General features: G+C 42.9%; 1 protein-coding gene across 3 annotated transcripts in view; it reads left to right on the forward strand.

Moving 5' to 3' along the window:
- Nucleotides 1-5784: 5784 nt before the first annotated feature.
- The window catches only part of LOC106607515 (mucin-2), a 29292-nt gene continuing 20429 nt past the window's right edge, over nt 5785-14647 (forward strand). For 2 of the 3 annotated variants that reach the window (XM_045720617.1, XM_045720619.1), the window contains exon 1: nt 5785-6052. In XM_045720617.1, the coding sequence (XP_045576573.1) occupies nt 6001-6052 (52 nt within the window). In that variant the 5' untranslated portion in view covers nt 5785-6000. The remainder of the gene's footprint in view (nt 6053-14647) is intronic. The other variant, XM_045720618.1, reaches the window with a different exon arrangement.

Genomic DNA, 14647 nt, shown 5'->3' on the forward strand with positions numbered 1-14647 from the left:
TAGATTAGGGCCTAATGAATTTATTTCAATTGACTGATTTCGTTATATGAACTGTAACTCAGTAAAATGTATGAAACTGTTACATGTTGCATTTTATATATATATAAAAGCTATCAGTATAGTTGACACGTGTAAGTGAGGACGTTTACGGACCAGGGAGATTTCCAAATGACCAATCAGTTTGACCAGTTTTAAGGAAATTAAAAGCTGTAAAAGAAGATCCAACATGTTTCTGATAGTATTTCAGTTAATCTTGGATGCATATTCTAAGTGTTTGAAAATTAAATACTGTCAGCTTTTATGTCGCTGAAAGAAAGTTTAGGCTACACTACAGGTCCCTAAGCACGCATTGACATTCTCTCAAGATCATGAAAGAAAGAAATCATATTTCCCAGAGATCTGTTCTGCAGACAAAATTAAGATTAGGTCAATCATTTTACTGCGAGGAATACTTCATTCTGAAGGAGTTAATATTATAATAGGCTACATGCGAGGCCTACATTGTGTCCAAGCTTCAGTTACTATTCCAACTATTAGGCTACAACCTTAGAAAAAAAGGTTCCATCTAGAACCTAACACGGTTCTTTGGCTGTCCCCATAGGACAGGGATCATCAATTAGATTCAGCCAAGGGACAATTTTTTTCTTGAGCGGATGGTCGGAAAATAATTACAAATCATTTGACTGGAAATTGACTCCAAGAATCCCAAACAGATATAATATTTGAACTCTGCCTAGAAGGCCAGCATCCCGGAGTCACCTCTTCACTGTTGACATTGAGACTGGTGTTTTGCGGGTACTATTTAATGAAGCTACCAGTTGATGACTTGAGAGGCGTCTGTTTCTCAAACTAGACACTCTAATGTACTTGTCCTCTTGCTCAGTTGTGCACCGGAGCCTCCCACTCCTCTTTCTATTCTGGTTAGAGCCAGTTTGCGCTGTTCTGTGAAGGGAGTAGTACACAGCCTTGTACGAGATCTTCAGTTTCTTGCCAATTTCTCGCATGGAATAGCCTTCATTTATCAGAACAACAATAGACTGACAATTTTCAGAAGAAAATTTGTTCTGGCCGTTTTGAGCCTGTAATCGAACCCACAAATGCTGATGCTCCAGATACTCAACTAGTCTAAAGAAGTCCAGTTTAATTGCTTCTTTAATCAGCAAACTGTTTTCAGCTGTGCTAACATAATTGCAAAAAGGGTTTTCTAATGATCAATTAGCCTTTTAAAATGATAAACTTGGATTAGCTAACACAATGTGCCATTGGAACAGAGGTGCGATGGTTGCTGATAATGGTACCTCTGTACGCCTATGTAGATATTACATAAAACATGTGCCATTTCCAGCTACAATAGTCATTTACAACATCAACAATATCTACACTGTATTTATGATCAATTTGATGTTATTTTAATGGACCAAAAAAATTGCTTTTCTTTCAAAAACAAGGACATTTCTAAGTGACCCCAAGCTTTTGAACGGTAGTGTACATATTCTTATTCCATCCCTTTACTTAAATTTGTGTGTATTAGGTAGTTGTTGTGGAATTGTTAGATTACTTGTTGATATTGCTGCACTGTAGGAACTAGAAGCACAAGCATTTCGCTACACTCACAATAACATCTGCTAACCATGTGTATGTGACCAATAACATTAGATTTGATAATTTTCACATTTTCATAAATTCATAGAATGTTTGGGAAAGACCTATAGTAAGGCATTTGTGAATTCTATAGAAATACTGTGGGAAAGAGGCCATGCGTTTGGACAATGAATATTTACTGCAGTAAATAAAATCTAATAAAAACATTGTCTTGTCCAGGACTGGAGTCTACGCAGACCGGTGCGCCATAGCCAGTCAGAGCTATGGTGGGCCTGTGTTCTACTGCCACACAGGCCTGTCCTCATTATCTTTGAACTGTGTTTACAGGCAGTAGCAGTAGCACAACGTTAGATCATTAAAACACATTCCCCAAAAGACACAAAATACCCCTGAATGGATTTCTGTGAATATGTAAATACCATGGGAGTCCTCTTACATTTTGGAACTTCACAATTGTATTGATCAAACAACCATAAAAAAAGGTAGGCTCTCTCCCTCAGTTGCGTATGCACATCAACAACAACAAGATCAACAACTAATGCTAGCTAGAGCGAGATGAGCTACAAATCTAACAAGGGAACATTAGATAAACCCTCTCAAACTTTTTCAGCTAGTTGGCAGTCAAAATTGCACTAATAAACTATGGGGAATAGTAGCCTGCTTGTCCTTCTACAGCTTGCCTGCCAATGCATGCTCGTCTCAACCCACGTTTTGACAACTGAATGGGAACTTGCCTGCCTACCAGCCCATTTGATCGATGACAAATACATTTGATTGACAACTAAGATATGTGCTAACTGTGGATAACAGTCATTCAAGTTCAGCATAGCTAGTTAGCTGGAAAAGTTATTCACATTTCTTGCTAGCTAACCGAATGACACCTGCATCTCTAGCTGTTGCCACCGAAAAACGATAAGAGGGGAAACAGTTGGTTACTCACGCACTATTTCGATGACATGATATCCTCCCAGCAGTTAGCTAGATAGCTAACGTTAGACTCTGTGTTAAATAGATACGCTAGCCTAGGTGTGTGAAACTCAATCAGCGCAAGGGCCATATTGAAGAAAAAAAAACGAATTCGCAGGTCATTTTTTTTCGTGCCACTGCGACCCACACTGACCATGGTTTTATTAGAAAAAATATGGCCCTTTATAATGTCCACTTAAGATGTTGTCTATAGCATTTTAACATAATAAAACAAAAGAAGAGATAAATAATATGTGTCCAGCCTTGCTGCTATGCTTGCAGATGTGCATAATATGGTGTGACCCTTTCATTGTTTTGCACTACATGGATCACCGGTGCAGTTGAACGCATCATTGCTGTATGGTGCATTCAAAATGTACTGTAGCTGATTAGCCAGCGTATGCTACTGCCCAAACGTTGCTCTAATAGCCCTACATGTTTCTCCTTAGCATGGTGTTTTGTTGCAGGTTTTGTTTTAGGTTATTCATTGTCAAGCTTTAAAAACTGAAGCAAGACTGCAACATTTTAGTAGCCTAGTAGCTAGGAATTTGGCATGTGTCTATACACTTTCCCTCCACTGCACATTGTAAACGGGCCACACGAAAACAGCGCAATCGAAGTTGAATTCAGGCTGTAATTTCATAAAGCAGTTGACTCAACTGTTGACTCATTTATACTCGCTTGTGTGCCCTATTCAGCACGCAGGCCTTGTGTTTGACACGTGCGCTAGCCTTTTAGCCACATTGTGACTGACTTGTGATCGTCTGTTTTTGTTCAAAATATTGAGTCATTTAAACTGAATGGGTGGCGGCAGCAAGCAATGTACCAGGCCAGCTGTGACTTACAACCTGAGAGTAATATTTTTGGGATTACCAAGAAATGTAATGGTGAATTATATTAATCATGCATTGAACTGCATCCATCTATCTATTCTGTCAACAATGCCTTACTATACGTCATGGAATTTTGAGTCAAATATAATCTATTTTTAAAACCTCTTATCAAGTTGGTTTTGAAGCATAAACTGGGAATTTTATATTTTTGACTGATATGACAAAATTGTCATAATTTTGTTGTTTGTGTCATATCTGCAAAGTGGTTCAAATGCTGTCAGTTCCACTTTAAGTAACCTTCTGTCTTATGTAACCATACCAAATGTAACATATCATACTAATTTCTGTATTTCGTATTTATGTTTAATATGTTACTTCTAGTCTATGAGACCAGGCTGACTCATCACAAAGAATATAAAACTTATGACTGGACAAATGCTTGCATAAGACCACCAATGAAAATAGAAGTGGAACATACATCCGAGAACAAGTCCTGTAGGCTATCAATTGGAGAGAAAACACCATTATGCAACAGTCTGATGAGAAGACAACTGAAAACTGATGGCAACTGAGAGAACCCCAAAGAGATGCCATGAGTCTAGCAATTTTGTACTCATACCAACCATGACCTCTGCCAGGTCACCCAAGGGACTGAATCTCATTGCTGCTTTACATGCGTGCGGTGATAATATTGGCCGTCACTGACTGTATGGGAAACACTGAAGAGTGTTGCACAATATTGCTTTATCTGTTTGAATATCTAAGCATGTGTAATTACCCCAAGGCCTGCCAGTCAAGTGCACCACGGCATGCCATGCCGATGTCTCTTGTTCTCTCTCGGATGGTGCCCACGATTTGAATCACTGTAAAGCCTAAGCCACATAAACCCCGCTGACGTCCAGTCTATGAGACCAGGGTGCATCCCCTTATAAGACACAACACTAGCTTTATGTTGAATTTGAGAGGTTTTTAAAAACTGGTCGACTGGATATGATTTTTATGCAGGCTAGCCTAGGCCTGCACATAAATGGCCCAATTGGTGATTTTGATTGAAGATTAGGGAATGGATTGGAGATTATTTTGTCTAACACCGCCGCAAACAATAAAATCCATACAATTCAATTAAATTGAATCCAATTAATTCACCTGTAATAATCACATAACTCTAAGGAACGATTAAAATGGCATTGTCAGACAGATATAGCTATCACGGAGTGACTTTCATAAATTAAGCAAGATGTCTCTGGTTGTCGTTAATATCTAGTGGGGAGACTGCATAGGCTAGCAAACAGGTGTGATGTGTGTTATCCTTGGCACTCCTCAAATATCTGACGATAAGAGGCAAGCACTTGATGCAACTGAAAGTTTAGTGTTGCGATCAAATACGTGCGTATTAATGAATATGTTACCCTTTGAGACAGCTTTTGTGCTGTCAAATGTCTGACATCTTCAGATCAATAAAACCTGCAGAGCAAGAACAGCTCGGGCTAATTTGATTAAATTATAGAAAAGGTTAGGTACACTCAGAGAAAAAGCGTTCCAAAACGGTTCTTCAGCTGTCCCCATTGGAGAACCCTTTTTGATTTCAGGTAGAACCCGTTTGTGTTCCATGTAGAACCCTCTGTGGAAAGGGTTCTACATGGAACTCAAAAGGGTTCTACCTGGAACCATAAGGGTTCTACCTGGCACCAAAAATAATTATTCAAATGAGTCCTCTTATGGGGACAGCCGAAGAACACTTTTAGGTTCTAGATAGCACCTTTTGTGTAGTGTCCATCATTTGCCTTTGTCTATTCAATAGGCAATTACAATGCCTCTACATTTTGCCTAAACGGACCATTCACATATATTTGAATGCATAAAGTTATAAATGCCACGGTCCAGGAACCATATAAATATTGATACATTGGGTTGATATTGCCAGATGCAAACAAATGCCACGTGTTGTGATGGACATGCTATCTGATCAGATGCAGCCATAAAATCCCCCCAACGGGAACATTATCCTACAGTAGGTTATAGCTCATAAAGACTCGCAAATGTGTATTTATTAGAGCTTAATTGCCCATTTGTATAAACAAGTCCTCTATGAAAAATGTAGCAGGCTTCAACTTATCAAAACGTTTCCTTCAGATGGGGACATTAGTGCAGGTCTTATAAAACGTTTTTATACTTAATTTGTCATCAGAGAAGTTTTACTTGCAAACAATGTCCAAAAGTGAGTGTTGGTTGAATAGTTAAAATACTGTAATATAAAAGCACATAAAATAACCGCCAATGCCAGACAATGCCAAAAATACCACAGGCCTCGGTCTTGGGCGCACTCATCTTATCTACTTTCCCGGTTGTGGCGAGCAGACACTCAGGACTGTCAGTGACCGAGCTTGTTGGAGGGAGGCAGCAGAGCCCGCCCCATGAGGAGGGACTAAGCATTTAATACGGCTGAGACCTCTAAACGGGCTCAAAGAGAGACCACCTGTGTTAGACACGGACAAACGAAGGGAGTTAGTTATTGCGTCTCCAGTAGGACCGTTACTTCACCGCTGTTCTTGTTGCTCTTGATTATCTGAACTCGGACGAAACGTTACACAGACTGAACATGATATTATTTTCTCATCAGCTTTTCATCCTCCTATGGATTGTTGTCACAGGTAAGCTTCATTTAAATGTTTTAGGATAATAATGTCTTGTTGTTGAAACCCTCTTGTACGCATGGACCATTCTGTGGAATATTGTTCCAAATACACTTCTCAAAGCAGGTGCCATTTCGTGTAGGGTATACATGGAAAATCCGGAGTTCTGTAGGGTATTTAAATCAATCTCTGAACGTTAACCATTTTTGCCTATCCATTGCAATAGGCTATGTTTATATTTTTGCTCCCATAAGTTTGCAATGTCACTGGAATAACGAGGTAATAACATTAAAGCTGCCAGGTGGATAGCAATGCAGTGTATAGACTCAAACTAGGCTATATTTCCCATCACTAGCCTACCCTAGAGTCACTTAAGTTACATTTTCAAATACACTACATTACCAAAAGTATGTGGACACCTGCTCGTCGAACATCTCATTCCAAAATCATGGGCATTAATATGGAGTTGGTCCCCCCTTTGCTGCTATAACAGCCGCCACTCTTTAGGGAAGGCTTTCCACTAGATGTTGGAACATTGCTGCAGGGACTTGCTTCCATTCAGCCACAAGAGCATTAGTGAGGTCGGGCACTGATGTTGGGTGACTAGGCCTGACTCCCAGTCCCAACCCAAAGGTGTTCGATGGGGTTGAGGTCAGGGCTCTGTGCAGGCCAGTCAAGTTATTCCATACCGATCTCGACAAACCATTCCTGTATGGACCTCACGTTGTCCACGGGGGCATTGTCATGCTGAAACAGGAAAGGGCCTTCCCCAAACTGTTGCCACAAAGTTGGAAGCACAGAATCGTCTAGAATGTCATTGTATCCTGTAGCTTTAAGATTTCCCTAAACTGGAACTAAGGGACCTAGCCCGAACCATGAAAAACAGCCCCAGACCATTATTCCTCTTCCACCAAACTTTAGGTTAGCACTATGCATTGGGACAGGAAGCATTCTCCTGGCATCCTCCAAACCCCGATTCGTCCAACGGAATGCCAGATGGGGACGTGTGATTCATCACTCCAGAGAACGCGTTTCCACTGAGTCCAATGGCGGCGAGTTTTACACCACATCAGCCGACAATTGGCATTGTGCATTGTGATCTTAGGCTTGTGTGCGTGCGGCTGCTTGGCCATGGAAACCCATTTCATGAAGCTCCCGACGAACAGTTTTTGTGCTGACGTTGCTTCCAGAGGCAGTTTGGAACTCGCTAGTGAGTGTTGCAACCGAGGACAGACAATTGTTACGCGCTACGCACTTCAGCACTCGGCGGTCCCATTCTGTCAGCTTGTGTGGCCTACTACTTCGCGGCTGAGCCGTTGTTGCTCCTAGACGTTTCCACTTCACAATAAAAATACTTACAGTTGACCGGGCCACCTTTAGCAGGGCAGAAATTTGACGAACCTACTTGTTGGAAAGGTGGCATCCTATGACAGTGCCACGTTGGAAGTCACTGAGCTCTTCAGTAAGACCATTCTAATGCCAATGTTTGTCTATGGCGATTGCATGTCTGTGTGCTCAATTTTATACACCTGTCAGCAATGGGTGTGGCTGAAATAGCCGAATCAACTAATTTGAAGGGGTGTCCACATACTTTTGTATATGTAGTGTAAGTGTTTTATTGAATCCATTATTATGTAAGGTAGGAAACCATTACTTAAGAAGGCTCTGATAGATATCTTTTCATATATACAGTACTAATACTTAAAAACTAGTGGCTATCTTGGACTCTTAGCAGGAGATTCCCCCAAAATCTCCAAATAGAGGCTAAGACTTACTGAAGACTGAGTCATTGGTTCTAATGCTCTCTGACTGGATGTGATTCAGGGATGGGGGATATAGTAAAAATTCCCTGCGACACACATCTTAACCATTCAGAGAATCTCTCTTCTATACTCTTTCAGCCTGCAACACTGGTGAAGTTTACTGTGGAATCTTAATGAGCCTATAGACTCAGCCATGCTGCTGCTTAGCCCTGCTGCCCTATATGGAAGTTGATTCTATTGGTCACAGTCTCTTAATTAGGGCTGCTCTGGGTTTGCTTCATCACGTTGCCAACAATAGCAGGGATGGGCAACTGGCGGCCCGCGTGCCCCCTTTTGTTGGCCCACGGATAAATTATTTAAAAAATGTTTAGGAACTGAGTCGGGATCTCAACTTACTGCTGCGAGTTAAAATAGTAGAATACACAAAGTGCAATTTCGAAATTTGGTTGTGCATCAGCCGGTTTTCTCTTATGTTATGTTTGTCACTGACAATCACTTAAATAGCCAATGTCAGCTAACATTTTTTAGATTGGTAAGTTAGTCTAGCATCCAGCTATCTAAACTTTAAGTATCATGGTCGAATTACCAACCAGGGGGCCCCCATTGATTTTGTTAGTCACTCTCATTCAGATATCATATTAAAAGACGGCAAACATTTCTCTCCACCCTATTGGAAAATGTGTACAATTGCAGGAAATAAGCTGTAAAACTGTAAAAAAAAAAATCACCGTCCCTTTGCAAAATGAGTACAATTGCATGAAATGAGTTATACATTACGAAATCTTCTCTGCACCCCATGGTAAAACCGCTTAGGGCCCCCAAAAGGCTAGGACCTCATGATGAATTCCGATTTTTTTTGTGGCCCTCACCTTCATCAAAGTTGCCTATCCCTGCCCTATAGGGAAGGCCATATTTAAGGTCAAAGGTTACCATCAGAGGCCTGAGAGGAGCCACTGTCATGTGGCTCGGTCCTTGTTGGTCCCCTGGTCCCTGCAGGCTGTTTTTATAGTTCAATCACTTGTCATGTGTTTAAGGACTCTGTAACTCAGGGAGAGAGCTAGTCTCTGAACTGAAGAAGGCTTGTACAAGAAGCATGACTGAGTGTATGTGTGTGTGTGCGGCATGCAGGCAGCAGTAAAAAGAAACAGATGAAGGACCTCCTGAGGGTCGATCACCTCTTCCCCTGAGTCTGGCGCCATGGACGCCATCGTCCAGCGTGTGTGTGTGCCCCCGATAAGAAACCTCTCAAAGAGGGAAAAAAAAGAGCATGTTCAGTGTCTCTTCTCCTCCCCTTCTTAACCCTGTCTCTTTCCTCTCTGACCACATACATTATTCATGTCAGCAGCTTCATAGTTTGGTGGTTAGTCATGATATTATATGTGCAGAGCATGCAGGGTCTTTACAGGAGGTAATGGATGGGGTGGACAGAGCGAGGACACACACACACACACACACACACACACACACACACACACACACACACACACACACACACACACACACACACACACACACACACACACACACACACTCTCAGACACACACACACACACATTCATCAGTCCTCCCTTTTAAGTGTGATGAAGCCCAGATATCAACGAGTGATCACTATGCCGAGGTCAGAGTAAAGGGGTACGGTGAGTGTGACATGGGTTTGTTAGTGTCTCTCTCTGTGTGTCAAAGTGCAAACTGATCCTAGGCCAGTTCCAGAAAGTCGAATCACCATCGGGTTGTAAATGATCATTTAAAGTACCGTATTACATCATTGTCCAACAATGTCCCCCCTCCCCCTCCTCTTATATTGCTAATGCATAGAGCATTTTCAGTGGAGACTGTCTGAGACTTCTCCTTTCTCCTCACTATACCGCTCAGACTTTACCCATGATCTCTCTCTCTCTCTTGCTGCCTGCCCTCCCCTTTTCATAGACACTCTTGCTTCTTCTTCTTTTTTCTTTCATCTTGTCTTTCATCTTGTCACCTCTCTCCCGTCCTCTTTCCTCCCTCTCGCTGAGTTAGATTAGGGCTGCTCTCCGGGGCTGTAAATCTCACTCTGTAATTGGAAAGCATGTGCTGGCCGAGCTTTAATAGGATATGATATGTGCTCAGAGCAGAGGCCCAGTGAGAGAGGAGCGCTAGCTGCTCTAGGGAACCATATGTTACCTACAGATAGTCAAGGCTGGACGAGCCCTCTGGGCTGATATAGGATATAGGGAGGGGGACGTAGACACACACAACTCACCTCCCCTTAAGTCTTACAACTAGGGCAAGGCACGGGTCAAGCTGAAGGTAGAGAGGTCCCTGAGAGAGAGAGACCAAGGGGGAAAAGCATGTAAATAAATCAACTGAGGTAACGATGAAGAAAAAGACAAGAGAATAAACAAGGACTGCAACTTAAAACTTCTGATCTTTCCCTAATATAGAAAGTAGTACTGTGCTCTGTGTGTCCTTCCATGCCACCCATAGTGATGAGTCCTGCTGTGGTGCCCGGTGTTGACAAATACAAGACAAGACCCTCTAGCTGTGTTACTGCCTTTCTTCTGTCAGTGTGTGTGTCTTTGTGTCTGTGAGTGATGTGTGTGTGTGTGTGAGTGATGTGTGTGTGTGTGTGAGTGATGTGTGTGTGAGTGATGTGTGTGTGTGTGAGTGATGTGTGTGTGAGTGATGTGTGTGTGAGTGGTGTGTGTGTGAGTGATGTGTGTGTGTGTGTGTGTGTGTGTGAGTGTGTGTGTGTGTGTGTGTGTGTGTGTGTGTGTGTGTGTGTGTGTGTGTGTGTGTGTAGGCCCTACCCCAGACAGGCGAGGCACAGGAAGAGTACGAGCTGGAGACCAGATGAGTTCCTCTCTGCTTTGTATGCATACGTGAACCAGACCAAGCCTAGGGGGAAGGGACACTTTGACGTCAATATGTGCATAGCTCAATTATTGCTGATTATTATTCATCTATTTATATGTTTAATGAGCATGAAGAATGGGAATGGAGTGTCACTTTATTTATAGATTTCAATTTGATCTCTGAATAATTGTACTCAATGATTACTCATTGATTACTACCTATAGTATTCTCGACATAGCTATTCCTATATAACTACTGCTGTACATATCTTGGTCCTACTTATATATTGTCCGTACTGTCTATACACACCACATATTTGATATGATATGCTTTATTTAAGTGTCATACACCTACCGGTGCCCAGCCCACATAGACTTACAGGACACTGCAAAACAAAATAACATTTGACAGATTATATGCATACAGTAATCATGGCCAGTACAGCTACCATCTAGCCAAACAGGACATTTCTACTTCTCCTCCAGGCATTGTGTGACAAATTGAAAAATCTCAAACACGCCCTGTCTGAAACAAAAGTCAAGCCTCTGCTCGTCCCGTAACCCGTGTATATCCCAGACTCTGACATTGCTCGTTCTGATATTTCTTAATCTCTTGTTTCTTCTTTTTTGGGGGGGGGTTAAGCAATAAGGCCAGAGGAGGTGTGGTATATGGCCAGTATACCACGGCTAAGGGCTGTTCATAGGCACGACGCATCGCGGAGAGCCTGGACACAGCCCTTAGCCGTGTTATATTGGCCATATATCACAACCCCCCGAGGTGCCTTATTGCAATTATAAACTGGTTACCAATGTAATCAGAGCAGTAAATGTTTTGTCATACCCGTGGTATACGGTCTGATATACCGCTGCTGTCAGCCAATCAGCATTCAGGGTTTTAACCACCCAGTTTATAATTCTGTATTAGTATTGTACTGTTAGACATTTACTGCACTGTTGGACCTAGAAACAAAAGCATTTAGCTGCACCTGCTTTAGCATCTGTTAATCTGTGTACGCGACAAATTAACTTTGATTTGAGAACAGCGTGGAATTATCTTTCGGGAATTAGGAAACCTGTTGATTCCATAGATGTAATCTCACAGACAAATAATACAAGACCTTTAGAGAAAGGGCATACCTAGTCAGTTGTACAACTGAATTCATTCAACTGAAATGTGTCTTCCGCATTTAACCCAACCCCTCTGAATCAGAGAGGTGCGGGGGGCTGCCATAATCGACATCCACATCTTTGGCACCCGGGGAACAGTGGGTTAACTGCCTTGCTCAGGGGCAGAACGACAGATTTTTACCTTGTCAGCCTGGGTTCGGATTCAATCCTTCAACCTTTCGGTTACTGGCCCAGCGCTCCTACCCGCCAGGCTACCTGCCTTACCCAGTTATGACAATGCACATGGCTATTGTCCTGTAAATTTGAGTGTAAGATGCGGTATACGTCGTCACAAGCAACTTTCCCATGAGCAACTATGCACAGTAGACTTCATCATCATGATAGTGGATAAATGTAGTGCGATAGGACCATTCTCATTCCTACCATTGACCATGGACATGTTCAGCTTGATTAGACTAATTAGGAATCTGTCCCCCAAGCAGCATTTATTACTATGTGAGGAATCTTTGTCACAGAGACAGTGCAGCGGCATCAGCAACCTTAATAATAGTGCATGGTATTTATATAGCGCTTTTCAAGGACCCAAAGTTGCTTTACAAACGCCAGACTAAGCAGAAGGACGAAGAAACATGACGGTTCAATAGAAGGTTTATATCCCCATATCCGAGAGAAGAGGTTTCAGAAAGGACTATTATCTTGATCAGGCACCTTTTCAATGAGAGAGAGAGGGGTGGGGGGGGGGGGAGAAAGGGAGTGATTGAAAGAGAATAGCAGACACAGGGATGTGGCAGTGGTTGGTCGGTAAGAGGTGAAAATGAAAGCTCCTCCTCATTTCCATGACATAGGGTCACCCCTGGTGAACTGGCGTCAGCTGCCCAGCTTTGATGTGGCAGCCGTGGTAACAGAGAAATGGACAGGGCCCCAAGGGCAGATAGACTCCCTACACCAGGGGAAGCTGAAGGAAATTGACCTGCTTGCTGCTACTGTTTGTTTGTGTGTGTGTTTGTGTGTGTGTGTGTGTGCGTGGGCGTGCGTGCGATGTAAGAAGGGGAACATTCCCTACAGAGCCCCTACAAGCATTGCTCCACCAGTTCATAAAGCAGTATGTTAGAAATGTCCACCTCATTAGCCGGCTCTGAGGAATGTACCTGGGACTTCTAATTAGCGTGGACTGAAGTCCTACATTACTAGTCCTATGCCATGTACATGTTGTTATTTACATGTTATGTTATGTACTGAGATGTTATACATGCTATTACACCCCCTATCGTTTCAGAGTGTTTGATGTGTCATTTGTGAGCACTACTAGTAACTGTTATTCCTATTAGTATAGAATTTGTAAACGGTGAACAGCATGGACAGACAGACGAGACTACAGTAATCAACTCTGAAGGGACGTCACATTACTGTGATTCCGCTAATTAGAAAATCCTTCCGTTATCAGTCTCTGTGGGGTCAGTCACTAACCTGATGGCCCATATTTCTTTCTCTCTTTGTCTCGCTTTCATTCTTTCTTTCTCCGTTTTTCTGTGAGCATTCCGTAATCAGGTCTGTGTTTCTCACAGTGCTGGTAAATGTGATAAAAACTATTTCAGGAACGCGTTTCGTTAATCCCCCACCCGTAAACTGGGCATGTTTCCGTGGCAACTCCAAGTGACTGAAAGTGTGTACTGGATGCAGGAACCGTCATGACTCAACGTGATCAAGACAAAGGAGATGATTGTGGACTACAGGAAAAGGAGGACCAAGCACACCCCCATTCTCATCGATGGGGCTGTAGTGGAACAGGTTGAGAGTTTCAAGTTCCTTGGCTTCCACATCACCAGCAAACTAAAATGGTCCAAGCACACTAAGAAAGTTGTGAAGAGGGCACGACAAAGCCTATTCCCCCTCAGGAGACTGAAAAGATTTGGCATGGGTCCTCAGATCCTCAAAAGGCTCTACAGCTGCACCATCAAGAGCATCCTGACTGGTTGCATCACTGCCTGGTACGGCAACTGCCTGGTACATCACTGGGGACAAGCTTCCTGCCATCCAGGACCTCTACATCAGGCGGTGTCAGAGGAAGGCCCTAAAAATGGTAAAAAACTCCAGCCACCCTAGTCATGGACTGTTCTCAATTTGGGACACATATTGGCTAAGAAGTACATTACAGAGTAGAGTCTGTGGGGGTTGGGGGGCCAACAGGTAGCAAGGTAAAGGTAATTGTTTATCTGGCAGTCGGTTGAGTTCATAAAGGGGCACTTCACAAGAGTACCATTGTGCCACATGAAAAGAAAGCCTGTGAAGTGTGGCGCTGGGTGACAGACGAGCGTCATCGGCGTGTAGTCTCTCTCTCTTTCTCCTTCTCACTCTTTCTCTCTCTCTCTCTGTCCCTCTTTCTCTCTCTTCTCTCTCCCCCACTCCCTCTCCCCCTTCTCTCTGTCTCTCTGTCTCTTTGTCTCTCTCCCTCAGTGGTTTGTAGTGTGGCCATCAGAACTTTGACAGCTGGTAACGGATGTCTCCTGGCAACGGACACACTCCCACATTGCTCAGCCTCCTCTCGACGCTGTTCCCTTTTCTTCCTGTGTGGGAAGGGGAGGGTGGGGGTGTGGCAGGGTTACAGACTGTGACCATGTTTAGTTCATTCTGTTTGTGAGTCTGTCGGTGTTTAGTTCACTGTGGGTGTGATGCGCAGTACGACCCTGGGTGTGACACTGTATGACACTAATGTATACACTGTCGCAGTGACTTGATGTGAATCTGGTCCAATCCAAACTAAACCATTTTCTCTATGTTATAAGTCAAGTTTTATTTGCAGTGCATTTCACATGTCTCAATACACTTTACAAAAATATTAGCTCTTCCTGAGTGTGTGGTCCCCTGTGGTGAAGTCCTCTAGGTGTCCTTTG

This window comes from Salmo salar, chromosome ssa06, assembly GCF_905237065.1.
Source record: "Salmo salar chromosome ssa06, Ssal_v3.1, whole genome shotgun sequence".
Lineage (NCBI taxonomy): Eukaryota > Metazoa > Chordata > Actinopteri > Salmoniformes > Salmonidae > Salmo > Salmo salar.